The 27,850-nt window shown below is 42.0% G+C and overlaps 1 protein-coding gene and 1 long non-coding RNA gene across 3 annotated transcripts; one reads left to right on the forward strand and one right to left on the reverse strand.

The window, feature by feature from the left end:
* Positions 1–1,605: 1,605 nt before the first annotated feature.
* palm1b (paralemmin 1b) lies at positions 1,606–25,852 on the reverse strand. 2 transcript variants are annotated; one of them, XM_071498036.1, is made up of 6 exons: positions 25,331–25,852; positions 11,564–11,606; positions 10,783–10,863; positions 6,246–6,361; positions 5,604–5,674; positions 1,606–5,350 (listed from the first exon to the last, which is right to left on the reverse strand). In XM_071498036.1, the coding sequence occupies exons 2-6, from the start codon at positions 11,603–11,605 to the stop codon at positions 4,971–4,973; spliced, it is 690 nt and encodes a 229-aa protein (XP_071354137.1). In that variant the 5' UTR covers position 11,606; positions 25,331–25,852; the 3' UTR covers positions 1,606–4,970. The 2 variants fall into 2 exon arrangements, with proteins under 2 accessions (XP_071354137.1, XP_071354138.1); XM_071498037.1 differs by lacking the exon at positions 25,331–25,852 and adding an exon at positions 11,725–13,161.
* LOC139632824 (uncharacterized) lies at positions 10,283–11,937 on the forward strand. Its single transcript, XR_011693633.1, has 3 exons — positions 10,283–10,422; positions 10,546–10,637; positions 11,799–11,937. It is a non-coding gene; the product is annotated as an uncharacterized lncRNA (long non-coding RNA).
* Positions 25,853–27,850: the final 1,998 nt, after the last annotated feature.

Consider the following 27,850-nt stretch of genomic DNA (forward strand, 5'->3'; position numbering starts at 1 on the left):
AATAATTAATTCCTCCAATTGCCTATAGCACTTCAAAATAGATGACATATACTGTTTTCTTAATTTGTATGAAGAAGGAGGAGGAAGGGAAGCTTTCATGTATTGAAACACACAATTTTCTTAATTAATTCAGGGGACAAACGTACCAGTTCGTATCACAGTGTTAGGAAATGAGATGAAAGAACTGAATGGAAAGGGTGTCTTGAAAATATAAAGTTGAGAATTAACCCAAACCCAGATTAAGTGGCCACTGACAGCAGTACAAAGTGGCAAATTGGCACAGTTGATGATGTGTGTGAATAAAATGTGTGTAATTTGTTGCTGGAAAATATGAGGCACGGATGTCAGCTGGTGCTGAAACACTGTTGCACCTCCAAGGACAGCATGTTGATTCTGTTGTTTCTTAAAATTAATGGAAAGAAATGACTTTTTTTTAAAGGAAATTTTGTTTTATTGTTTCATCACATTATGTTTATGTGACCATCTTCATTTATGTCTCATGCTGGGGTAGCTGAAGCTTACATTTAACAGAGGGAAGGTAATTACTGGCACAGCAGCAATTAGATTTTGCTTAGCCCTCATAGGGCTGGGATGATTTATGTGTTCCATCCTTCAATTGATTTCTGTTTTGGGACATTTAATGCGAGAGATGGAATTTTCTCTCTTTCAAATTTACTTGAAATTAGAACTTCCATCTCCTTTCCCTTTCCTATGACTTTTTATATTCCACTAGTTTAATCCAGGGCATTAACGTTCTTCATTTGTGCTTGTGTGAGAGTGTGGAAAAGCATTGTCAGGGGTGTGACCTACAAACAGCACACAACATATTCTCTGTTTGGTGATTTGGAATATTTCTTCTATGGTCAAATCTGTCTCATTAACAGAGAAAACACTTTCAAACAAAATATTCATACTTGGATTTTCATATTGCTATTTATCAGACTCAATAATGCTGCAGCATAAAGCAATTTAATTATAGCTGCTGTGTTGAATAGTGCATACCTGACCTCCCTCTGATGAATGCCCTTCTTCACTGCCTCTCCCTCTTTGTTTCCCAGATTCACCCTCTGTCACTGACACACACACACACACACACACGCCTTACAGTGCTTTTGACAAAAGAGTAACAAGATTAATTTACCACATAGTAGACGTATGCTCTCTAGTGGCATCTTATGTGAAGTGCACTTTACAATATACACAACCCAATTGGAATCTCCACTCTGGAAGCTGAAATCCCATATATGCTCACTATACTACAGCTTGAGCTATTGCCTGGACTCTGTTTCATGTTTTAAGCACGTCCTTTTTCAGATCACATATCTTACTTTGCTATTCTACTTTATTCACTCTTCATAAATCACTGGTATTCAACTGTATATCAACTTCTTCCTCTTTTTACTGGCAAGTTGTGTTAGTCCTATAAGAATGGGTGGTTTATCTGCATATAATTATGTGTAGATATCGCAGAAGGGCGTCCTCTACCCATCTGCGACTCCATCAGCTACGATGCCAAAACTGCACACATCATTAACCACGGCTTATGTGTACCGTTCTATCTACAGTGTGTGTACATTTGGTTGATTACATACACAATTATCTGACTTGCTGTAAACAAACAGTTTTATTCAAGATTAAACATTTAGATGACCACAGAATAGATGAACAGGCATTGGTCTAACACAAGGTTGCTTTTTCTGCTGCTGTCCCAGAGACCCACTATTAAGCAAAGCTTTAGCTAAACAAATTTGCATGTTTTTCTATGAATACATATGTATGTATGCATATTCCTGCAGATGTGCACACAGATATACATGTGTATATACTGTATATACATAGGCTGTCAGTTAGTCTCCTGTATAAAGTTTGTATCCCCCAATCATTTGGAAAAAACATTGCGTGTACATTGAGTTTCTTGTATGCAATTAAAAAAAACTTGTCAGTTACAGTAAAATCAACCAAATAATTTTAAAAAGTTAAAATAGGGTACAGGATACAAAGTTTTTTCAAGACACCAACAGTAGTCTGCATATTACCTACCATCTGAGCTGCACGGCGTAATAGTCTACTATACTTGTGTAGTGACCCTGCACAGTAGAAGGCAGTGTTTCCAGTGGGTCATCATGACCGGGAGCAGAGCAAGAAAAAACCCGGTCTAAAAATGGCGGCAGACAGGCAAGTCCAACCAACTGAACCTGACAAAGGCACCAACAATACACATTTTTTTCTTAAAAAAAATACACACATCAAATACAATATACTGCCTTGCAAAGAGGCCATAGGAAAGAAAAAAACATGAGAGTCAGTATAAGAAACAAATTGCACTGTACATATGGAAAGCATAGACTATATTTCATCTGTCCACGCCTGTTGACCTCCCTTTGGAATGTTAGAAGGGATCATTTCTCTGATGGTAAATGTAGGCAGGACTTGAGAAAATGCATCTGGCACTGAAGGTTGCAAAATACTCTTATACAACAAGTGTATGCAGGAGGCAGTAGATTCTCACAATCCCCCTCACCAGACAGAGGGATGGAGCTGAGCAATAGTTGGTGGATGGAGACAAGACTCAGGATTAGCACCAACTTCAGAGGTTTTTGAACTGCGTGTCTCCAAGCATAGAAGGTGGTGTGCTTGACGATGAGGATGAAACAGTGTGATAATGAGATCATGGTGAGTAGATGAATCAGAGACATGGATGAGCCTGAGGGCAGAAGCATTGGTGGCATAGCATCACTGACCCAGACCATCCATGGCCTCCGCTGTCTGCCAAACAAATGAAGAGACTGGAGCCAAAATGTATTTCAATAGGCTTTCAGGGCTTTGAATTGCCATAGTGTATATGCATGATTTGCCTTGCTAGCAACCTACATAGTTAAAAAATGGTAACACTATCTCGGCTAAAGAATACGGCCAATTTCTAACAAAATAATCACCAAAAACCTCGGATGGATGGGCAAAATTCTTTATATCATGCTCTAAGGCTGAAAAGATTTAAGGTCACCAAGGATTATTATTTTTTGTGAGAAATGTCTTTGCAAATGTCCCGAATATTTTGTATTTTTCTGTAAGTCTATTCAAGTACTATTGGGGCCAGGTCTACAGACAAAGCGTCAGGGGTTAAACTGGGAGCGAGCAGGACAGAAACCAGCAGCCGACCAACACACAGTGAAATTACGGAATCATCAGATTTTATTTGGTTCAGAAAGAGACAAAAACTTTTGTTGTTTTTTTTACGGTGGACTGAGCAAGCCCGCCTCTCCTTATTATGGTAGAACAAATCCCAATTTAACCCCTGGATTTACATTCATGTGAACGTGATAGCATATGACAAACAGTGACAAGACAGTCAAAAATGTTGCAAGGCTTCATGCAGTGCTACCTCATAAGATTTACATTGATTCTACTGTTGAGAGAGCAAAATTATTTAAGCATTTCTAATCATTGCACAATGGTTTGGTGTGACTCTATTGATCATAAAGTAAATGTATCCATCTCATTCAAAAAATACAAAAGCTGTGATCTTCATGTACATGTGTCACATACAGCATCTGTGAGAAGCTAATGCAGTTTGCAACATGGTCAGTGTTCAAATTCGCCTCTTGTCTGCGTGCTGTAGATTTCTTCTAAAACTTAAAGGGGCTATCTGTAAGGTTTGCTATTGCAGATAAGTCACAGCAAACGTTCCACGTTCAGCTTGAAACTTCATTCCTTCATTCACATGGAGCTGCCTCCAGATGTGGAAAGCAAATCCTCTTGTTTCACTTCTATTTTTATTACTTATTTTCTTTCTTGGCAAGAGCTTTGGCCATCGGTGCGTTTACAAGACAAGATGTCATAATATGCCCTCTGAACGCCGCTACTTCTTCGGGGCAGGCTACAAAGAGTTGCTAGATGGGCCGGGGCTAGCTGGTTGTCATGCTAACTTCAGGAGAAGAAAAGACGTGATAGAGGCCAGAGTTAGCTAACATTGGAGTTGCTTTCCACCCTTGGAGACGGCTCTCGGTGAGCAAAGAAATAAAGTTCGACGCTAAACTTGCAATGTTTCTTCTAGACTGGTAAGTAAACAGCTGTTCATGCTAATGTTAGCAATAGCAAAACTTACAAATAGCTCCTTTGATGCATAAGTCTAACACTGCCAATTGTATTCACTGTTACTGATAGAAAGACCTGTGTGACTAAAGATATGAGCACGTATGAGTCTAAGAAAGCACAGACACTTGTAATGATTGTAACGCGAATCTGGTAGTGCTTACAAGCTTACATGCAGTTAATGGTTAGAGATGATATAGAGAACCAAAAACAATAAATACATTGTATAAAACATAATTTCATATCAATATATTAAAATACTATTTAAAATAATATCTTAGACAATATTGCAATATGAAATTGACTGATAAATAGTTGGTAGGCCTACACAGAGAAATATATATATTTAAGTGTCTGTGTCCTTCATATTTTGCTGTTTTGACTTAAATGATTTAAAGTTTCCAGATTTCCCCCAGTGGGTAGCAGTACAGTCCAGAGAGCTAATACATTTTCTTTTTTTTCCCAACAATAATAACAATGAACTTACAGTACACAGTCCATAATAAAGATATACATACTGAATACAATATAAATGTCAAGACAGAAAAATAGAAAAATATCAATAGAAACCAAAAGTCAAATACATATCAGAGAAAGTATACAGAGTAAAGTGTACTTATGAGTCTTTGTGGTTCTTGTTGTTGTAGCTGGAGCTTGTATTGGCTCTCATTGTTGGTATATTGGCTGTGTACTTCGGCTTTTGTTTTTTTCCCCAGTCCTGACACACACACTCTCCCACACAGACACAAAGTTACACACATCTGCACATACAGACACATGCAATGGCACACATGCCTACACAGGTGCAGGTGTGTACTCATCCACACACAGACCCACATTCACATACACACACACACACACACACACACACACACAGCTCACATGACCGTGCAGCATTTGCAGGTCTGTTTCTTCTCCTTCTCCTTCTCTCCCTCCTCCCCGCCTCCATTGGCCTTTTCTTTCTCTGCCATGCTCCCGTTGGGTGGAGCCTGCTCCTCTGTGGCTGCCTCTCCTCCAGCTTTCCCCTCCCCATCCTCAATCACAACAAACTCAGCCTTTACGTTGCCGTCCACACCTTCCATTCCCAGGGCGGTGCTTGTCTCCTGCTCCTCTTCAACGGTCTTGTAGCCCATGAACACCAGGGTGACGGGGTTGTCAGCACTAGCTTGGTCAGGACTAGGACCCAGCAGCTTGGCCTCAATCCCTGTCACCTCCCTCTTAGGAGTCTGACCAGAGGTCTGCACTACTCCATTTTCACCTATAGGGGGCACCAGAGTACCATTGTGAGGTTAGTGGCGTGCAGAGGGAAAGAGGGTGGTCAGAGTAAGTCACAGGGACAAAGAAAGAAAGAGAGGAAATATTGTTTTAATGACCTCCGGCGGAGAGGAACAGTTTAATACCTCGAATTAAGAGACCATTATTTGCTCAATTTCTCTTTTGGAAACTGTTGTTCAGGCTGCGTTGCCATGGTTTCCAGTGTGATCATATGTTGCCATGGATACCAAACTTACCTCCATTTTCTTTGGCCACACCCTTATTGGCCTGCATGCCTGTCTCCAGTTCTTCAATCTCCTGCTCCAGCCTAGCAAAGGGAACAAACACACATGAAAATTAATTATTACTATTATTATGAAAAGCTGGCAAATACCCTTAAACCATGAGCAAATACCATTCTCAGTGAAAGATAATATTAAAATGTACAAACAATACTGATGAGTTGTTCATATGCTATCTCCTTGTGCTTGGATTTTGCATCGTGACTCACACATACATTAAAAAAATATATATATACAATAACTGGTGTTCATAGTATGTGGTTGAGATTGAATTTCTTGAGATTTGTCTCAGCCTGGACACTGAAATGGGATTACATCAATTCTAGTGCAAAGCCCATGACATCAGAAGCACCATCAGCCCTGTTTCCTGACCATGCCTGCAGTTCAAAAGATAACGACAGAATACAGTCTTATTTTTCCTGCTGGTAACAGTTTTTTGTTAGTATTAGAAATATGCACCGCTGGAGAGCAAATATGCGCACGCCTACATTTTGACCATAACAACCACACGTATTTGACAAGTTCATTAGCAAATAAAATAAAGTTCTGTGCAGTCTGTTTCAAAGATTGGACATGCAGAGCTGTTAAGAGGCTGACCTGAGGATGACCTGCTCCAGAAGTTTGGTCTTCACCTCCTCCTCCTGGAGACGCTTCTGAGTCTCCTCCTCCGCTGGAGCTCCATCTAGCAACCAGCGCTCCCTCAGTGCCTTCGACTGCAAGTGGACACAACAAATATGAAGACATGTTGTTGCTGAGGATGAGCAGGAAATGTGATTAGGTTAAGTCAGATGATTAGTTTCACTTTTCCATAAAAAACCATTGGTAAAAGTGGTTCAGCAGAGGAATACATTTTTATTGTAAAAGCTCCTGAAATCTCTACGTGTTAGGTTCATGAGTGTGCACATGTGCTATAATGAAAGGCTCTTACAGAGGACCTTTCATCAGTCATCTTTCATCAGGAGCAGCTAATTAATTCATTAGCAGAGCTTCAAATCTCCCAGAATGCCCCATGTTATCACCCTTTTTCATTTGGACATCAGTGCAGTTTCTTTCAAAAGAGATTAGTGGCTCTTTCACCGAGCGAGAGCAATCCCTTTAGCTAATCTACAACAAAAATCTACTGGGGAGCGCGTCCACCACTTCTCTGCTGACTGCTGCCACTCTGATGTGATTCTGTCACACACCTCAACTGCTGCCAACTTGTTGTTGCCAAGTGGACTATGGCACCCAGCCAGAGCATCAAGGCTTCTGGCACTGAACAGAAAAAAGTCAAACTAAAATATAATTCTCCTATTATATCCTATTTCATTTGAGCATGGGATTGGAAAACTACAACAAAAAAAACAACCACCAAATAGTTCTAATCTTAGACCACATCAAACATTTCCTGGAGCTTGACAATGAATATGAGAATATCTTTACTGACAAGATGAGATCACAAACTGTGACTAGATAGTAAACTGTTAGCCATGTTATAATTACTGTAGATAAAGTTAATTCTAGGACAATTTAATTAAGAATACACATATTAATTGAAAAACACAGGAATAAAATCTTTTTGTTCTATTATGGCTTTTTCACTTTATTTTTCTCTTCATCTCTTTTTCAATCAATGTTTACTCCCTCTATTAATTCCCAAACACCCCTGTATCCCTTATCCTGCCTCCCCATCCACTTTCCCTCCTGCAGATAAGCTAATATCAGAGCAAATACTTGGCATGCTTTGAGGTAAATATAACAGTGTGTCCTACTCGCAGCTGTTAGACCATGCAGTGAAAGACAACCCTGCCTGGCCATATGGAAAAGTGCAAGAAAAAGCTCTTGTTTTCACGAGTTGGACTGAAAATCTGGACCTGTACTTGATGTGAATTCCTCTCCAATGATGCAACAAGAATTTCTACACAAAAACTCCCCCCATTTTTTTTCCCCTTCTAAGACTCAACCCCCACCCCTCCCTCTTTCTTGCGTGCATCTCTATCCATCATGAAGTTCATGAACTCCAATTAGGTTGTAAATGTCTTGGTGTATCTCCCTCACTGCCTACCTATGTTTATGTGTTTGTATCTGTTAAAGTCTGTTTAAACTCTTACTTTCACCATTGAGTAATTCAGCTCCAGACTCCCAGCTGCACAGAGCTTTAGAGCACACACACACACACTCACTCACACGGTGTAATTCAACACTCTTCATACCCCAGCCCTGCATGGTCTCTTGGGCACTGCATCTAACCCTACTTCCCTCTCCCTCTCTTTCTCTTTCAACCTTGCTCTCTCTCTTGCCACACCTTACTACCCAGATGCCTGACATCACTAATGTACTCACTCATGCGCACACAAACACACAACCACACACACACAACCACACACACACACACACACCACTCTGCATGGACAGTTGTAAAGCTGGAGCGATGAAGCTATGTCTCTCTCTCCATTGTTCTTTGGAGTAAAAGCTGCTAACGTAGCAGACAAAGGGCGGAACTGTGACACACACACACACACACACACACCCAAATGTACTGAACAGCTGTAGCGAGAAGAGTCTCATCTAGCATCTCTCCTTGTACAAAGTGAGACTCCAAAATTCAGTTCTTTCAAAATAAAGTTGATCCAGTCTGTGTAGGTCTTATTATTTTGTTAATCATAGCATTCTAAAATTGTTCTTCTTGTATTTAAAAGAAAGGTTTCACATTTCGGGAACTGCTTTTTGCCATGAGTTAGAAACCACTTCCATGTCTGTATGGTAAACATTAAGCCAGGAGCTGTGATTAGCACAAACACTGGAAAAAGAGGGGAACAGCCAGACTAGCTGTCCAAAGGTAAGGTTAGCTACAACATGCTGTTTTTACACTTCGACAGACGAGAACATTTTCATTAGTGAGCTTTAGAGTTGTTGGTAGTTGTTGGATTTTGTTGCCTTTGGACAGAGCCAGGCTAGCTGTTTCCAGTATTTATGCTAAGCTAAGCTAGCCGACTACTTCTCTGTCTTCATATTTCTCATAGAGAGCCATGAGAGTGGTATTAATCTTCTCATCTTCCTCTTGGAACCAGATAAACATTTCTTTCTCAAAATTATTTCTTTAAGAACTTTGTAGAGGCGTGTCCGTGGTAAGTGCTGTCCTTTCGTTTTGGAACATTACTTTTCACATGTTCCTCGATGAACTGTGTGTTTCCCATATTCAAAGGAACATGATGACATTCAGAAGTTTTAATTCGAGGGGCTGCTGCTTGCATAATCATATCTGCCGTGGCCTGCTAATTAAAAACAGAACTCCTTTTAATGCTCTAACAACATTGTATTACCTCATCTCACCATCTTGTTAGCACAGTGAGTGTGAGTCTGTGTGTGTGTGTGTGTGTGTGTGTGTGTGTGTGTGTGTGTGTGAGTGTATGTATGATCCTGTATTAGTGTGATTTAATGGTGGGACAGGTACACCGTTATAAAAATGTGGCGTGTAAACTGAGACATTTATTGGGTTTTCCACATGAATGCCGTCTCTGGAAAAGAAATACTTGCTGTGGTTCGCACAAAGAGCCTTCTAATGCTCCTGTACAGCGTGATTACACTTCCCCTCTGTGTGTCTGTGTCTACGTGCGTGTGTGTGAGCGCGTGCGTGTGTGTGAGACGAAAGCGGGGTGCGGTGGGTGTAAGAGCTGTTTCCTGTTGGTGGGAGTGGGACAAAAATCTGTTTCCTCTGCTAAAGCCCACCACATTGTCTGAGGCTTCTGTGTTCTTTTATGAAGCCACGCACACAAAAATGCTCACGCAAACGCACACATACACATGAAGATACACATTTACAATGGTTTGCTCTGAAAATAGAAAAAAGTGGGAGCACACGAGGGCAGTTGCACAGGTCAGAAACACTTTTACCACAAGCGCACACACGCGTCTGCGCAGGCGCATACGCACTGCGACCTTAGCTCTTATCTGTGACCCTGCTGAACAGTGTGGGGCTGAAATAGCTTTGATAATGCTGACACATACGCTGACAAAAGCCTTGGCTCTGATATGATGAGTGTGTGTCCACATGCATGCAGGTTTGAATGTGTGTGTGTGTGTGTGTGTTTTAGGGAGTGTGTGTGTGTGTGTGTGTGTATAAACAGCATGTGCTGGTGTTATCTGCTGTCCATTCTGAACATTCCGTGACAGCAGCAGTTAGGGAGTATCTCACTTTGTTGGTCTGAGATTTTTGAAAAGAATCGCTGGGTTTAATGTTTTGTTGCGTGGGTGTTGACGGTTGCTCGCACATAGGGCACGATACCCGAAAACACAGGAGTGGCCGTCAGTTTGTTGCAAGTTCGGGTGAGTGTTGGGGAGAGGCTGGTGGTGGTTCAGGTTCAGTGTAATGGCTCCGGTACATTTAAAACAAAGTTGAGGTGCTGAGGTGCAGATATGCCAGCTCGCTCGCTGCACTTGAGGTCTATCGCTTGACACCAGATGGTGGAATTTGGGAGTTAAGGTGAAAGGTGATGGTGAAAAAAAAAAGATCCAAAACAAAGACAACACAGGCTGCATCTGTAGTGACATTAAGATATTGTGAACCAACTCTGATGCTGCTTTTTTTTTTTTTTAGGATAGGATAATAGGGTATCCATCCATCCCTCCATCCATCCCTCCATCCACCCCTCCATCCATCCATCCATCCATCCATCCATCCATCCATCCATCCATCATAGCAACATATCACATTGTGTGTGTATAACAAGTACCGCCTGAGGAATCCAGCCAATACAACACACATGTTAATCTTCCTTCCTTATTTCCCTGAAAGGTGCTTCCATTTCCATGACTGTATGTATTGATATTAAGTTCTTGAGGTGTTGTGAATAAAACTGAAACTGTATGATGCATAACACTATATCTGACCTTTTCCCACTAAAATAACACTTGCTAGTTTTTCTTTCATTCATCGCCTGAGGATGGATTTCTCTCCTGGAACTGATTCATACTGCTGTCAGCATCTGCCTACCTATACGGAAATAACAGGTAAACTGGAAACATGTGTTCATAGACCACAACTAAGCACATAAAAATATTTAGTAAAAGAAGGTGTCGGCGTATCGGAGGGCAGGAAGTAAGACTATGCTGAGATCCTGTTTAGCACCCTGTGGCGATGGATGTATGGGTGTACCTTGAGATGCTGGAGTTGCCGTCGGTCATCATCCAGCTGCCTCCTCTTGTTTTCAATCTCTGTCTGCCTCTTCCTTTTCTCCTGTCACCACACAGACACGTTATGAAGTCATTCAAGATTTAAAACTGAAACTCAGGTATCATAAACATCAAAACATTATCAAGCCATAGCCTTTAAAGGCAGAGCTGATGACTCAGTGGTAATCTTTAATAACTATGGCTTACATGTAAGTCAATGTAGTAGTGAATGCAGGAGAGAGATAACAAGAAAGACAGAGATAGCAGTTGGTGCATAGTTACAGTATGTACTATAGTGTATATTCATAACTACATGAAGTACTGTTACAAACCAAATTCAAATGTGTTTTAGTCACTGTGTCTGACACAATTTGTAAATGTTTGATTAAAAAAACAGTAAAAATATATGTAATTATACTGGATACAGCAATAGATATTGTGTCAGAACACGAAGATAAAACAGACAAAAGGATGAAAGACAGACAGAGCAAAGGGAGGGAAGACACTGAAAGACACAAGGACAGACAGAAAAAAGCATTGAGCTGTAGCTACTGCATTAGCTTTCGATATCTGCTAATGGGTGAGGGAGATGGGATCTAAAAGGTTGAGTCATTAAGACTTGCAGTCACATCCTGACAGGCAGCAATGATTTGTTGCTTCTACAGCCAGCGGCGTGCCCCGATGTGCACTCTGTGTGTGTGTAGAAGTGTGTGCATGAAAGAGAAAGGAAGAGACACAAATGTGCGTATGCAGAAAAAACTCACAGCGATGGCCTGGAGTCTCTCCTCTTGTGACACCTCAGCCATCCTGATGGAGGGAGACAGATTGAGAGAGAGTTACAACCACACATGACCAGCAACATCGGACATACACACAGTGACATGCAACTTTCTATAACCGCAGGATTCATCCACCAGCCATTTACCTTCCAATGACTTCCCAGTGACTGAGGTTAAATATCTGCCTGTTTGCACTAAATCAGTGTCTCTTTCCTGTCAGGGAGCGTCACTGAAGGCATGCTAATGCGCTAGCAGGGCACTGCTGGAGATTCCTGCTCTAATAGGTTCCAGACCAGAGCTCCAGGATAGAGGATGGATGGAAGCTGAAGCCAGAGGGGAAGGACTGTGACTGCTGGGACATCACTGTATCATGCCAAAAAAAAAAAAAGCCTCAAAAAAACAAAACCAAGTCAAGGACCAAGTCAAACATAAGGTGTGAAAAGTGAAGATGCATTTAGGATAGGGAGTATACAAATTCAAGACATAGTCTCTGTCAACAGAACTGTGTGTTCTTAAAGATATACTTGGAGTGTAATACATTGCATCATACTATATCTGACCTTTTCCAACTAAACATGAGATTTGTCAGCTGGTCTTGTATTTGATAACTGTTGTGCCTGAACACGTGTGAACATTCTCTCTGCTGTATTAAAAATAAATCAGAGGAAATTCTTGCGTTGACACTCTAGACCTGAAACAATTAGGCTGGTAATCTTTGTTGATTAACAGTAAATTAAGCGCCAACTATTTTTGATAGCTGCTCAATCATTGATGTCTGTTTTTAAGCACAAATATCATAATTCCAGCTCCTGAACTGCAGAGATGTGCTGCTTTTCTTTGTTTTAAATCATTATAAACTGAATATATGGGTGGTTGATTACTTAAGACAAAAAACAAAACAAAACAAAACAGATGAATCAATAATGAATACAGTTGGCATCCTAATTTCCATATCACTGATTTATTTTTAGGACACATGGATGTTCAAGGGTTTAAGGTAATATTTTTAAAATCTTTAGACTTTATGTACCAGGAAATTCATTAGCTGTGAAACTACACTATGTATGAGTTTCAAATAAGGGTGAGATTGTCACTTGATAAATTTAACTGAGTGGAACAAGTGAAATAATGAAAACATCTGGAATTATTGAGAAGGATGGGTCCCTGCCTTCCCATAAAATTACTCCTTTATTTTTTTTGTTGTAAAAGCAAGAACCTTTGGAAACTTTATTGTATGAACAATGTTGCCGTAAAATTAAGGCACTTTATACCTGTGTACAGATGCACTGAAAAGTCCCAGAAAAGACTCTGGTTGCTTGTCCTACAGCCACACTATTTTGTGTCTGCAAAAACACGGTGCCTTTTCCAGCCCCATACTGAAACTGCATCACTACACATATGGGATCTTCATTTCTCTGCACTGGTCCAAACCAAACTCCTATAAAAATACTATGAGAAAACATGTCTACATCACTCTCCACCCACAGTTCTCCAGTGCCAGTAAAATGTGTTAAACATTGTGATTGTGTCACTCACTCTCATGAGCAGCCAGGACCCCCACTGTCACTGTTTGAATGTGCTTGCATCATTCCCCAACTTTATCCTCACAAAGCTCGGATTGTGAGAAAAAGAAAAAAAAAAAACAACTCACAGCATATCAACAGACCACATCACTTCTATCACACGCTTGCTGTAGGGTTGTTCTGACTTTTTGTTTCCTAACACCAAGGCATGCAGTGCAACAACACTGGCCCCTGTCAAAACGTAAAGAAGCATACATTTTCTTTCATGCTTGTTGCTGCTGTCCAATAAATTAAGCCGTGGGACTTCCATAAAACCTCAGGGGTGTGTTATACCAGGGCAATCTGTAACATGCAGAGTTCTGGACTACATTAAAAAAAAAAATCTCTTCTGCATATGTACACACATATATTCACACACCACACTGCTCTCACATCATCATCACATGGAGAGCCTTTAGAGAAAAAGTAAAAACCACAATCATCTGATCAACCCACTGAGTATACACATAAAAGCACAAACACATACTGTCTAGACGCATTCTTTCTCATTTTTGCCTTTCCCAGCACAAACAGGAAGAACGAAAAGATGCACTGAGTGAAGTCAGGATGAATAAGAGAAACGAGTCCAATGAAAAATAAAATTCACCTTGACTAATAATAATAACAAAATATGGCTCCCATTTCAAAAGTGTATTATGCTGTAAAGACATTATTCAGAGACTGCTGATGTTTTGTCATGGGTTTTTTAGCCAATTTTCTCTGAGTCTCCTTCCCATCCCAACCCTCAGGTTACAGTGGAAGCAGCGCAGTTAGCTGACTGTACATCTGGGAACTCATCTGGGATCAGTTCATCAGGCCTGGAAGCACCGGCTGAACTCTGTTGTTATTAAATGACTGACCGTCCTGACCTGAGAAAAGTCACCCTGAGCATGAGCAGAGACGGGGCAGGACTCATCTACAGCTGACAGGAGACTGGAGGCACGGATGGAACGAGTCACACGTAATTCTATTAATGTCAGTTACCTCTGCTGGATACATCGGTTGTGAAAAATGCTTCCTCAGCTGTGAAAGACGCTGCATCCCCTGAATAAACCAGCACACAATCCACATCTGAACTCACCCCCTCTAATCAAAGGTTTATTGGAAACAGCCCACACACAAAACTTCCCATCATAGTAACTTGAAAGTTATGAGTACATCTGACACAAAAGAAATAAGTCACCCTCAAAGACCCTGATCTGACTGGAAATTTGGACTGGTAAGTAAACAGCTGTTAATGCTAAGGCTAGCTATGTAACAATAGCAAAACTTACAAAATGTTTAACTGCTAAATAAAATGTTTTTGTTTTTTTTGTTTTTTTACATAACATTTCTACGTCACATTAACAAGGAATATAAAGCTTACATGTCATATAATAGTCATGTCATGTTAATGAATGATTATTTAAAAATTTGTTGCAACTTTGTCATTTTAGGAATGACAACAAACACTATATAGAGTATATTGAAATTGAATATTCAAGTCAAGTCTAGTCTCAACGTAAAGCCATCATATGAGATATTTTCTTACATAAAATAGTCTAAAATCATCATAAGTATGAGCCTAAAAGTCCATCCTTGCTTTTGTCTTAGCTGCTATCACCCGATTGAATTACCATATGTCACATGACGACAACTGAGCAACCTCTATAGACTGATCAAGACCCAGCTGAAAGTTCTGCCGAAAGATAGTTTGTGGACCTTAAAATCAAAAAGCATTTTAACATTTTAAATAAGGAACAGAGGTGCCTACTGCCAGTGCCTACTGAAAACAAATAGTGAAAAAAATCTGCCATGTGGCTCTGTGAGTTGTGACCACAACTACCCACTTCATGCCAAAGTTAACAGATGAAGTCCATTGGACCAGCTGGGAGCTAAATGCTCAGATTTTCCAAACTTGCTTCCACTATTCCTGAATTTTAATGCTAACTCTGCCTCTCTCACCTCTAGGCTACTGCTGTGATCAATTTTTAAAATGTATGGGAAAAAATATGTCCACCTTGTTGGAACATTGCAGGCCTTTGTCCTGCGGCGTCCCTCATAAATTATTGACAAACGGGGAGAGAGGAAAGCAGACACACAGACAAGCATCTTTGCGGCATAGCTTGAAGAGTAATTACATATGAGTGAGAAAGGAAGACATCCAGGGAGGCAGGCAGTCGCTCACATACAGGCCAGCAGAGACATACTGAGACAGATAAATATAACAGATCACCAAAATCAGACAGACAGGACTGAGAGAGGCAGCGGTGTTTGCCAGCAGACTTGCCGACAAACAATACATTAAAACTAGGGATGTTTTTAACAATATGTCAAGGCAGGTGCATGACGGAAGAAGTCAGGGAAACAGACCTAATGACCAGCCCTATTCCCTGTTGAGTGCACTGCTCCTGTAGCATTTCCAGGAACACATTAACTGCCTGCATAGAGCACCAGCATCCTCTTCTAATAGCATTGTGCTCATGGTCCTCTGGCACCAGCAGTCACTTTACTCACTCCATCTGCACTGAAATGCCCTAGAAGTGATTACCTTAATGCCTATGGAGCTAAATGAATAATAATCCTGCTGAGCATCTTTGTTTAGGGATATCATGTTGGCCTGAAGCCCAAAGTGGATTAAAAAAACTCTCCTTTCCGAAGTGAGAAGAAATGGTTTCCCTTCCACTATTGGCAGGCTGCACGAAAGCCAAATTTAGATGCAGCACTCCCATAAACAGTGCTGGTTTTGGTTAATCATAGCATCACACTTACACCTCTCATTGTTCAAAATGATTTTCCATTCTGTTTTTGTAAAGGAACCAAGTTTGTTACAGCCAGTTGCACTAATATGATTAAGAAGCATTGTATTCATTATTTACGCTACACCGTCTGTGAGTGAAAAGGTCAGCAAGTACATGCTGTACTGATCTGTACATGAGACTCCAGGACAGCTACCGGCCGTTCGTCAGTGTTTCTATCTGTCGGCAGCAGTGGCAGATTACACCAGGTCTCATCTCCACTAATCTAGGATTATCTTAAACAAACACCACAACAACCTGGAATCGGACACAGCAACATTTGGATTCTGATCCTGCCTCCCACACTCACACATACTCAACTGCACAGATTTGTTTTTTTTTAAAGCTAATTTGTGGTTAGATCGTAAACACTAGAACACAACGCTTGAACTAACCATACACCTACAACATTTAACCATATGGGATATCCCTTGGCTTGACGAAAAAGAATGACCAATAAAATCATGAAAAAATATGAATTTTCCAAAGAAGGGCAATTAAACTAAACTCAAATTTTAAGGAATTAATTTTGAGATATTCTGTATTTTTCTTACCGTCAACAAATCCAATGAAAAGACCAAAACTGCAATGAATTGCTCCTACAAACATGTATTGTCTGTGTAGCCAAAGCCTGATCCTCTGTGCCAGAGAGCTTCATTTTTGTCCAGAAAATTACTAAAACAAATTATTGAGCCACACGGGGTGACATGTTCCTTCATCATTCATTATACTGAGCATGGGCTCTGCAGTTTTTTTGGTTTTTTTTTGAGTCTGTACACCAACCTGGCCTCCCTGGCTCACCAAATACACTACAGAAAATAGTCCCCATCAAATGCACTATTTACTCCTGTTGGAGTAACAATTACCAAAAACTACAGTGTCCAGTCATTTTAGGAAATTATTTAGGATTTTAAAAATGTACCGGTGACCTGTTTTAAAAGATATAGATTCATAAGAAAAGATAGAGTGGGCCCAGGCTGGGGAAGTTGTAATGACAGACGAACTAACACATTGGTAGTTCTGTTGTTTTTATGGGGTTTGTTGACCATAAGAAAAAAATACAGAACATTTCCAGCCTCATCCTTTATAACAAATTACATTACTGTCTTTCAAACTGATCTGAATGCTGAATGAGAACCCTAATCTCCACACACTGGATAAGGAGAACTGTTAGAGGCTTGTTAGCCAATTAACAATGTTGTTAAAACAGAGAGGCAATCAGCCTGAGTGAGACGTTTGTTATCAAACCAGCAAAGTGGAGAAGACAAGCAGCCAAACAGAACAACTGAAAGACATCGAGGAGAATCATGCTAATTGAAATTACCCATGCTCCGTAATGCCCTGTGGCAGCTGCATTTCACAGAAAAGTTTCAGCAAATAAAGTTGAAAATAGCATCTAATGGTTCCAGTTACACAACGCTGGCAGCACGTACAGACTAATAACCTAACTCCCCTCTGAAAAGGAACCGTGTTCACACTCAGGTGTTTATTTTGTTTATTTTGAACAGTAAGAAGCTTTTAACTGATATTATGGGGCGATAATGAAACTCCTCCGCATGCTCACAAAAACTAAATCCTGTTTAGTTTGACAAATTAAATGACTAATTACGATACTTACTATTACTTACTCTTAAAATCTGGAAAGATCCCAGATATGAAAAAAGAAAAAGTCCTTTCTGGCTAGTCTTGAATTAAATAGCACATACAGACACACACACACACACAGACACCAAAATAACACTCCTCTTCAAGAATGATGACTATGAAAATGACTCTTGAGCTTAATGACCCAGGCCCTGCATTATAAAACTGAGAGACACTGGAAAAGGAAACTAATCCCAAATCCCCTTCACACTCACTGTGTTGGAGTGGCACTTATTTCTCCTTCTCTGTACTCCCCACTTCCATGGCTTCCTTCCTCCTTCCTTCAAGCCAAAAGAGCACAGGGACAACAATACTCCTCCCTGCCTTTCTGCCCTGGCCACACACACACACACACACACACACACACACACACACACACACGTACGCTCATCCCAGGCCAGCATGCACACCAAGACTCCTCCACCACCACCTCACATGCAGCTCTGCATCCTTCTATCTGAGGCCAAATGTAAACAGCATGGTGCCAATAAAAACCAGGGGAAGTCCGCTGAGGTCACATGTTAGTATTTGAGGCGTAAGAGGGTAAAACTCCTTTCCCCCGAGGTCGCCCAGAAATAACAGCTCTGTCCGTACAGACATCCATGTCAAGGGGACGAATGTGAAGCCACACACAGACACGTAGGGTACGATGAGGAGGTCAGAGAGGAGTGGGAGTCTGCTCTGACAAGTTCACAACACAACAAGTTCACTTTTTTTAAATGATGTCAATGCAAGTTAACAAACAGAGATTGTAACTAAAAACACCCCTGAAATTTAGTATTGCACTTGGGGATTTGCAACAGATAGAATAAAGAAGCAGAGGCCGAAATATCCTGATATTTACGAGGACATTCCTGTAGTTCTAGCATTAATCAAATTCCAAAAACACTAGATCAATTTGCATAATGCTACTGAATAGCATCTTTTCATTAGACCCTCTCAACTCAACCACCCTAACCCGAAAAGTTTGTAGACTTCAAACCGAAGATAAGACACCCCTGGTGACATTACTGGGACTATTTTTCATAAAGCTCCTCCAGAGCTACAGAACGCATTATACAACCACAAGCTGACTAATAATGTCCCTGACTCCTGAACTGATCTGGATTTGTAAAATCGTTGCAAAGCTGCTTGAGGGCCACGACACTTTATATATTTCCTCAGAGTGGAAGATGAGACTGCCTTTGTAGTTCTCACTGTAAAACAGCAATATGTTCAGTATTTCCTTCTGCAACCAATGCCTAGTTGTGTATTATAATTTCCGCCTTATGACTGGTTTCCCACCACACCTTCAAGAGTGACTTAGAATTAGTTAGTACGACAAGACCACAACTAACAATTGTTCCAAACCGCCGCACTCGAAGGCAGGGTCAAAAGCCGTCCATCATAGAGAGGGATAATTACTCAGATATGGGGAGGTCACAGGTCACTGCTTTAGATCATCAGGGCATTCCTAGTGTTGCACCCATTTGTACACAGAAAACAATAATGGGAGAACTTATGTAAAGAAGCAATAAAAGTTTTTATCTTGCCTCTTTTCTCACCTCCGTTTCAGAAAGTTAAAAAACGGATTGTTTGCCTCCTGTAAGTCTCCTCACAGAGTCTGAGCTGAGACGTCTTCATCCTGTGGATTCCTCCTCATCGATTCGCCTTATGCCCACATTTCCTCACTTGGCCACACTCGACCTTCATTACTTCTGCCACAGTAACTACCTTTACACTGCGAATCTGTCTAGTTCTGGTCTTTGCTTGTTAATTTTTATACATCCAGGGAATGCATGCAGAGTCTACAGCTCATGTGACACTTTATCGATCCCTGTGTTTTGACTACCGCCGCTGTGTGGAGGTCAGGACGCAGCTTCAGCTTGTAGACTGTAGAAAAACCACATGCAAAGCGTCTTCGATGTCACTGATAGCTCTGTGTTGGGATGTTTGACAGCCTGGAGTTTGATTCACTGAATTCAAATTTGGCCAAAAGGATGGAGTGGCAACCACCAAGGTTGAGAGTGACTTCAGGGCCTTGTAGCTCTTGTTTGGTTCTGACTAACCAGCAGTGCATTTTTACAAGGGGAGAAACAAAGTTACTACTAAGACGACATGGTGAACTGGCAAGATACAGAGGTTGGAAGCTTCTGGCCATCCGACGTGAGGAGATTGAGAGAGATAATGAACGAGGTAAAGCCATCACAACATCACAAAGCTGCTGTCTGAACAAGATGCTAGCTACACATAAAAATAAGTAGAAAACAAACCAAAGGCACTAAAAAAAGTTTACACAAAGGTCTGAGACCACAACTAACATTGCAATTGAGTAGGTGGCATTGATGATTAACACACCAAATATTCTCAGGTTCCAAAGTTTTGATGCTTTTCTTGCCAGATATGATGAGAACAGCTTGTAGCAGCCATTACAAGAACTTTGTATTCAGGCACTTGGCACAAAACAGCATTTCTACGACGGAAAGCTTGACAAAAGAGCTTGAATTTGGGTGCCTTGGAGAAAGGGATGTTCTCACATTCCTTAATATTTATGTTAAAGCTGTTACTTGTAAATTTTCTGTCCCATTGAAGTGGGTGGTGGTGCCTGTCTCTTGACAAGAGCTTCAGCCCATTGGGTTTACAAGACAAGAGGTTATAATACTCCCCTTCAGCAGGGCTACATCTTCAGGGCAGAGTGGAAGCTACAGTGAATCACTATCGGAAAGTGGCAAGGCGGGCCATGGCTAGCTGGTTAGCATGCTAACTTCTACTAGAAAAAAAGATGTGCTGGAGTTCACGTCGGCGTTGCGTTCCAGCTCTTGGCGAGTAAAAGAATGAGGTTTGATGCTGAACACAACATTTCTTCTACACTGGTAAGTAAACAGCTGTTAGTGCGAACTTTGCCTCTGTAGCAATAATAAACGTACAAATAGGTCCTTTAAGTATAAGCACTGCAATCCAAAAAATCTTTGTTAAATACTCAAAGGGCCTGATTTGGATTGCTCTTTAGGAATCTATCACCTGATTGTTGGTCGAGTACAAAAGATGTTGCACAAAAATGCCACAAAAGTCTGTTTGTCTCTCTCACGATAAAGTATTTCAAGAAGATAGGAGAGTTCAAGTAGAATGATGAAAGAATAGGGAAGTGGTTCTAATGACTGACTTTTATCTCAGTTTGCTTCTTTTTGTGAAAGCAGTGTAACTACATTAACATGACCTGCTGACAGCACTGCTATTAGGTTTACAGACCACAGCATATTCCACAGTCTCATGTGTTCCTGGTGTGCATCTGCCTCTCTGGTCAATCAGCAAACTATATATCCGGATATAAGAAGCCTATGCACTATGCATTATTGGAGCAGCCTCTCAACGTTAACACAGGAACCATTAGGCCAAATAGGTGCCTCCCCTTGTGGCACGTTCCCAATCCCCACTTAAGGCTCTCAAGAGGCTCAAGACTTGTTTATGTTAAGTATGTTTGTCAAGCCTCTTCTGGGATTATAAAAATACTATATTTCATTTACAATGACACGAGACTTAATATTCCTTCTCCTTCTTCCCCTTAAGCCAGATGTTTATTAGGGTGTGTGTGTGTGTGTGTGTGTGTGTGTGTGTGTGTGTGTGTGTGTGTGTTACGTTAAGGTTATCTACAGTGCAAAAAGATGGACGATTCCTCTCTGCTGGTTATCAATAGTGCTTTTGATACCATCTTTGCAGCAACACTGATGATCGTCATATGAGTGTGTGGGTGTGTTTGGGTTTCGGGAGGGGTGCATATGACACACAAGCTCGTGTATGCACAGACACACACACACACACACACGCACAAATGAACAAGCACATACTGCCTGGCACATTTGCCTCTGAGATTAAAACGACTTAGTGGCTAAAAATGACAGTTTATCTGAAGACAGACTATCTGCTGGGAAGAGAGTGAAAAAAACAAATCCTCTCTTGCCTTATCTGCCATGACAAAGCAGTAAGGAGTGGGGGTTGTAATGAGAGATAGTCAGAAAAAAAGAAAGAAAAAGTGACTATCCAGGAGGAAAAGAGGAGGAAGAGATTAATAGAAAGAGAAAAAAAACCATGGAGACAGAAAGGGCAAGGTGGAGTACATCACATTATCTAATAATATCTCACATCTCATAGCCCAGATGTTACTCCTTATCACTCTTTATGCTTGCTTAGCAAGCTTTCACTTCCACTTCCTCTTTCAACCTACAATACCATGTTTCAGCAAAAAAGAGTTACTGCAAGGGCTTCTGTAATGCACGCCATTCATTTTCCAACAGTAGCTTACTGATCTGATTTTATAACCACATCATAAATGGTTTCTTAATGACAGCAAGGTCAATGAGGGTAATAAGCTACATCCATCACTCTGAGGCTACTTGCTCAGGGCAGGATGTGAACCCATGAGAGGCCTGCTGTACCAACCAGTTATGCCGCAGAAATGCTAGCAGTGCAATAGCAGTGACAGTGCAGTGTTCAAATTAAAACAGCAGACCTACTGCTGTCGCTTTTAATGTAGAAGTTACCTTTAACTCCCCAAAGCGCTGTCATTAAACCTGTGTTAACAGAGTTTTTTGGCCACTTGGGGGGCAGCAGAAACAACCTGTACACAGAACACTGACACTGACACATGTTAATTTTATATGACGAACGTGTTAGCAAACAGTCGCCCATTTGCTGTTGTCTCTGCTAACTCCTAAGGGGGAACTCTGGCTTTAAGCAGCAAAATGCTCCACTGTGCTCACCAGCTAGTTGCTAACTTTGTCCGCTGCTGTTTGCTGCTGGCAAGGTAGCACGCAGTTAGTTTATCAGAGCCTTTTTTTGTTTAAAGCAGCTGCCTGCTGTGTCTTTGAAATGATGTTGAGAGCGGACTGAACCAGAGCAGTAAAGTTGTGGGCCGGAAAACCAAAGCTATGATTCTGTAGGGAACTGCAGTCTTTGTAGGAGCCACCCCTCTCGCTCATGTGATCCACTGTTAATGTAAAAATATTGATTAGTTGGTCAGTTACATGTTTAGGCCGCACACTGGTGTGACTTCACTGAGTGTTTGGTTGCAGAGAGAGATTTGTGCCAAGTCTGCTTTTTTTGCATGTATATCATCAACAGCACTGCAGTGTCACTTGGACGTCCTTTGCCTATTTAAAGAGTGTTTATCAGGGCCGTTGGTGAGTGCGCTCTTCTTGGTAACAGTTTTACACTTTCACTTCAAGGAGCTGCTCAGTATGAACACTCACCTCCAGAGCTACTCAGTATGGATTTCTATCTGAGCTGTCACGGCTTCAGGGCTTACTGAAGAGCACTGTGAATCTAGTTAGCTGTAAGTTTTATTCATTCAGATTTTACCTCATTTTTCACTGACTGTCCAAGACCAGCAATGAGCGGCCTTCCGGTTGCCATCCAATTTCCCCTATCTAAATCAGTGAAAGCAGATCCATCCCAGTGCCCAGCCGGGAGACAGAGACACACACAAACACACACACTGTCCATCGTTTGGTTTCTGGCATACATGCAGAGACAATGCACACAAAAGCAGCACATGTGCAAACACACATAGATACATATAGTCATTCAAGAACACAAACACACACACACACACACACACACACACACACACACACACACATATGCACACAAAAATGTTGCTGTCCAGACTCGTGATGCTGAATGATGATTGGTCGGACAAGACAAGTGCTGTCAGCTCCGCTGCGAGTTGCTGACACAACACAGAGCAGCCAACCGGATATAGACCCTCAGCTCACACCCGGCCAGGCTGAGGCCTGTGGTGGACTTAACATGTCTCGCACATACAATAAAATGACAGAGCAGACAACAAACAGTGACAGACGTGCTGCTGATAAGTTCATTCTTCCACCTTTTGTCAGTCTGTTCTTCATTCACTCACTAAACAAGTGCAACTCTTCATCAATCTTAATTCTCACAAATCTCTCACACTGTCTACTTCAAGTAGTTACTGCCTATACAGTGATAATCTGCACATGCTTCAGTTATGCTAACGCTTTATTTTTCATATTGAGTTTTTGGATGTATTTTTTTTACGTATTTTGTATTAACAGTGGATAAATTTCGTTACACAAGTCTGACAACATAGAGTCTGTGATCCAATAGCACTGTAACTTCTAAGGCTTAAGCTACGTATGTCCCCTGAAAAAGTGGCTGTCATACAATCTTTTGTTTCATTTCTCTTGATGAGAAATAAATTCTGTGCTGGATTTCTTAAGTTTAAGCTGAGACACAGCACAGAGTATCACAACAGAGAGCTCAGAGATGTCGCCTGCGCTGGACACCTCTTCATCTAACCGTTACACTGAAACACATCCTTCCTTTCAGTTGTCATCACCTAGAAAATATGCCCTCAGGACTTGAAGTGAAGTCACTTTGGCTGCTTTTCAACACCAACACCCACATTAACACCTGGGATGACAAGTCAGCTCATAAGCAACTGTCACTTTCACTACACAGATTTTTCCCAGCATTCCCAGGAATCAAACAGGTGTCACTCCAGCTATTGTTACGAACAAAACAAATATTTAATATCCTGTCTGTACTTCGAGGGCTCGCACGTATGTAATGGGTGTGTTGTTTATAGACTCTGCGCTGTCATTATGCACTTGCTGGTGTTGTCAACAAAGGTGTCCTCGGTAGTGACATCAGTTCACAGGCCAGAGAGCCCAGGAGAGAGACAATAGACGCAAGACCAAACAAAAACAACACACTTTGTCCGGTTGTGTCCATACCTGCTGTGATCAAACATAATTACATCACCAGAGACAGGAACAGAAAATAGCTCCAGAATATAAACACAAGCCTACGTGATATTCTAGGAGGATGGAGGAGCCGGACTCAATGAAATGAAATGAATTGGAGCCTAAAACCTCAGGCTGATGGGAGATAGATGCACGCAGTGTCAGTCTCTGCTACCCTAAACCCAACTGCCTGGCCCTCTGCACAGTGTAAATTCCAGACAGGAGTATGTAATGGCCAAGGTTTATCAGCTCATGCGCGCCATGTTGGAGCAGACTGCTCACATCACAACACACCGTTACTCTCCTCTCCTCTCCTCCTACAGCCTGCAGCCAGTCAGCATCCCTCACCCGTGCAGTGGCGACCATGCACGGCTGGCGCCACTGGAAAATTCACCGTCAAGGGCAATAAAAAAAAAAAAAAAAAAAAAAAAAAAACACACATCCTGAGACACTGTCCTTACAAACAGGTCGATATTACAGGATGGATCACAAATAGCTTTGGCGTAAACATGTCATCCTGATACACCTGTCGTGCTGGCTCGCTTGGAAGTACAGTACAGTGAAGCGGCCCTCCAGGCAATAGAGGATGTTGACATGACATAACAATGCAGCCATTTTTTCCCCCCCTCTACAATTCACCTCCAAAATCAGCGGCTGACTTTCTTTTTCTGAATGTGCATGTAGCCCCCGTCCCCCTGAAGGATGCTGCGCCCCGTGTGATCGGAGTTGTAACCTCACGTTGCTGCAGCACAGTGTTTACAGGAAGGGATCTCACTCCTACAGAGAGACGCCGTTTTTCTTATTTCTTATGTTTCCCCCGTCTCCGTCCCTCTATCAGGCTCTCTGTCATCCCTCCCAAATCAAATCAAAAGGGGGATGCTGCCGGGGTGGAAGCTTAAATATTTGCGCCGCTGCACAGCCATCCTCTGGACCAAATCACCAAAAGCAGGTCAGCCGCTGGGGGGGGGGGGGGGACACGGGCACAGCCGCTGCACACGAGAAATCACGACTTACTCAGTTGCAGATCCCGTTCGCTTCCCGCCGCAGACGGTCTTCCAGAGCAGGCTGCCTCTTGTTTATTTCTGAGGAATACTCTGTCACCCCCTTTCCTCTCCTCCTCCTCTTCCTCCCCCTCTTCTTCTGCTCCTTCTGACTGGCACCCCGTCTGCTGCTGGGGAGGTGATGCCGCGGGCAGCCTGCGCGCACGGTAACAATGAGGGTGGCGGCGAGAGCCCACTGATTTCCTCTGGAGCGCAAAAGACGCACGGCGGAGGTGCAAGTCTCATGGGCTGCGGGGCGTCGTCTGAAGCAGGTTGTAGTCTAGTTAGTGCATGGGTGAGAGAGAGAGAGAGAGAGAGAGAGAGAGAGAGAGAGAGAGAGAGAGAGAGAGAGAGAGAGAGAGAGAGAGAGAGAGAGAGGTATGTGAAGGGGAGCGCAGAGGGGAAAAGGATACGCCTCCCTGCCTTGTGGAGATAATGGGGCCCTGGCTGCTCGCGTTGACTGAGATACGGGTCCTCCTCTCCAAACGGGGGCCCTGCCTCTGGCTCCCCTCCAGCCTTATCATATGACGTTACAAGGAACCAGGCTGTCTGCTTCAGGGCCGCAGATGAGCGGCGTACGTGCAGCCTAAAACTGGGATCACATCCAGGTCTCCGCACCAGAGGAGAGAGGACCGTTCTCCTCGCTTCTGCTGCCCCACTTCTCCATCTAGTGGCGGAGCGGGCCAGTGTCGAGGCTCCCTGAGAGACGAGATTGCACTCGGTTGCGTAAATATCCCCGGGCTCTGAGGATGAACGGCCGCGCAGCCTCAAGCGGAGACTTTGGGCTGAGCTGGGCGATTATCTTGTCTGCTGGTTTCACCAAAAACAAAAAACACACTGACTCAATCACACTGATTAAAAAAAAAAAAATGTAAATAGGGACATTTACACATTTTTTTAAAGCGATGGTTTTTTTTCCCTTTTTTCCCCTCTCTTCTCTCTCTCTCTCTTTTTTCTTGTCTGACTCTTGTGGCATCCTCAGATCAACCAAAATATGTCGCACATGCTCCAAACATCCAGCAGGTGGTGCCGGTGTTGCAGAAACTCTCTCTTCTTGTTGCAGCTTTCTAGTCTGGAAATCTTCTGCATCTGTGAATGCACTGGTGATGGTGACACCAAGGCATAGTTTTTATTTTCAAACATCCAAGAGGATTTTTGATACATGTGTAAAACGGCATGAGTCATCCGTGTTAACATTATGGTCTTACTTTATAGTCTGCTTTATCTGTTTTATGATACGCTTGTATTCAGGGAGATTTATTGAGCAGTCAGTGTACTCAGAGGAGAGCAGACACATCATCATCTATGTATCCCTGGTATAAAGTTTAGTCTCCTGCTCTGTCCAAGTCTCTAAACTTGGTTTTAAATCTTAGGGAATTTCTTTTTACAACATCAAATATTTATGGCTGAACCAGCGGCTTTCAAAGTTGAAAACAGCCTGCCCTTGGTTTTACCACTCAAAAACTGAGCCAAAATGCTTTGTCAGGGCTCTGTGTGTGTGTGTGTGTGTGTGTGTGTGTGTGTGTGTCAGTGTGTGCATGTGTGTGTCTGACATTTTTCCAACTCAGTCTCACCACCTCAGTTTTTACTTATGTAACACCAAATCACATCTTTATAATGTTGATTTCAGAGACACAACTGTTCCCACCATGAGAAAGCACTTGGCGACAGTAGCAAGGAACAACTTCCTTTTAAGAGGCAAAAACCAGGATCAAGAGGGCTGCAATGCTCCACATTGCAATTCAGTCATGGAAATGCAGCTGAATCGATGGTTATCTACCATAGGTATCTACAAAACACAAAAAATGCTCGGTTCAGATGTCTTTTCACCTGTCATCAGTGCACACTGGATTAATAGAGCTCAGGATTGTGTATCCTAAACTGTTAACATGGGGCATGGGAGTTATTCTAATAATATATACTTGGCCTTCTACACACTATGCCCTTGTCACTGTAAAGAAAAGTAGATAATTAAGGCAATTTCTCACAAACTTGGTGTGGTGGTCCTCAAACTTTTTCACATCAAGGACCCTTAAACTGAAACAAATCAGACCACAGACCCCCATTTAATAAGATTTTTGCATTTAGAGGTTTTATTACTGAAAGTGTTTGACACACATGAACAAAATAGTCACACATTCTGCCATTGTGTTGCTTATGGAGGGAATTATAGTGAAAATAAATGATTTTCCTTTTTGCTGGGGAGCCCCTTGGGAACCCCTTGAGGACCCCTGGGGGTCTCCATACCCCACTTAGAGAACCACTGTCTAACAGATGGTCAGGCCACAGTCTGAGGAACCTGAGTTAAAACCTGCAAGTGTAAGTACCGCTCGTTATTTTAGGGCCATTTTCTGCCATTGTGTTCAAACTGGCATCACCCCCCTTGCCAGACACAATCTCAGGCTCAGTCTTCTCCGGATTTAGAAAGGTGGAGAAAGGTGCGGAAGGGAAACACAGACAGGGATCAGGGTGATGTGTACTGTCTGGGGACTTA

Source organism: Trachinotus anak, unplaced genomic scaffold, assembly GCF_046630095.1.
Source record: "Trachinotus anak isolate AG129_WGS33_773 ecotype Australia unplaced genomic scaffold, CSIRO_AGI_Tana_v1 ptg000015l, whole genome shotgun sequence".
Lineage (NCBI taxonomy): Eukaryota > Metazoa > Chordata > Actinopteri > Carangiformes > Carangidae > Trachinotus > Trachinotus anak.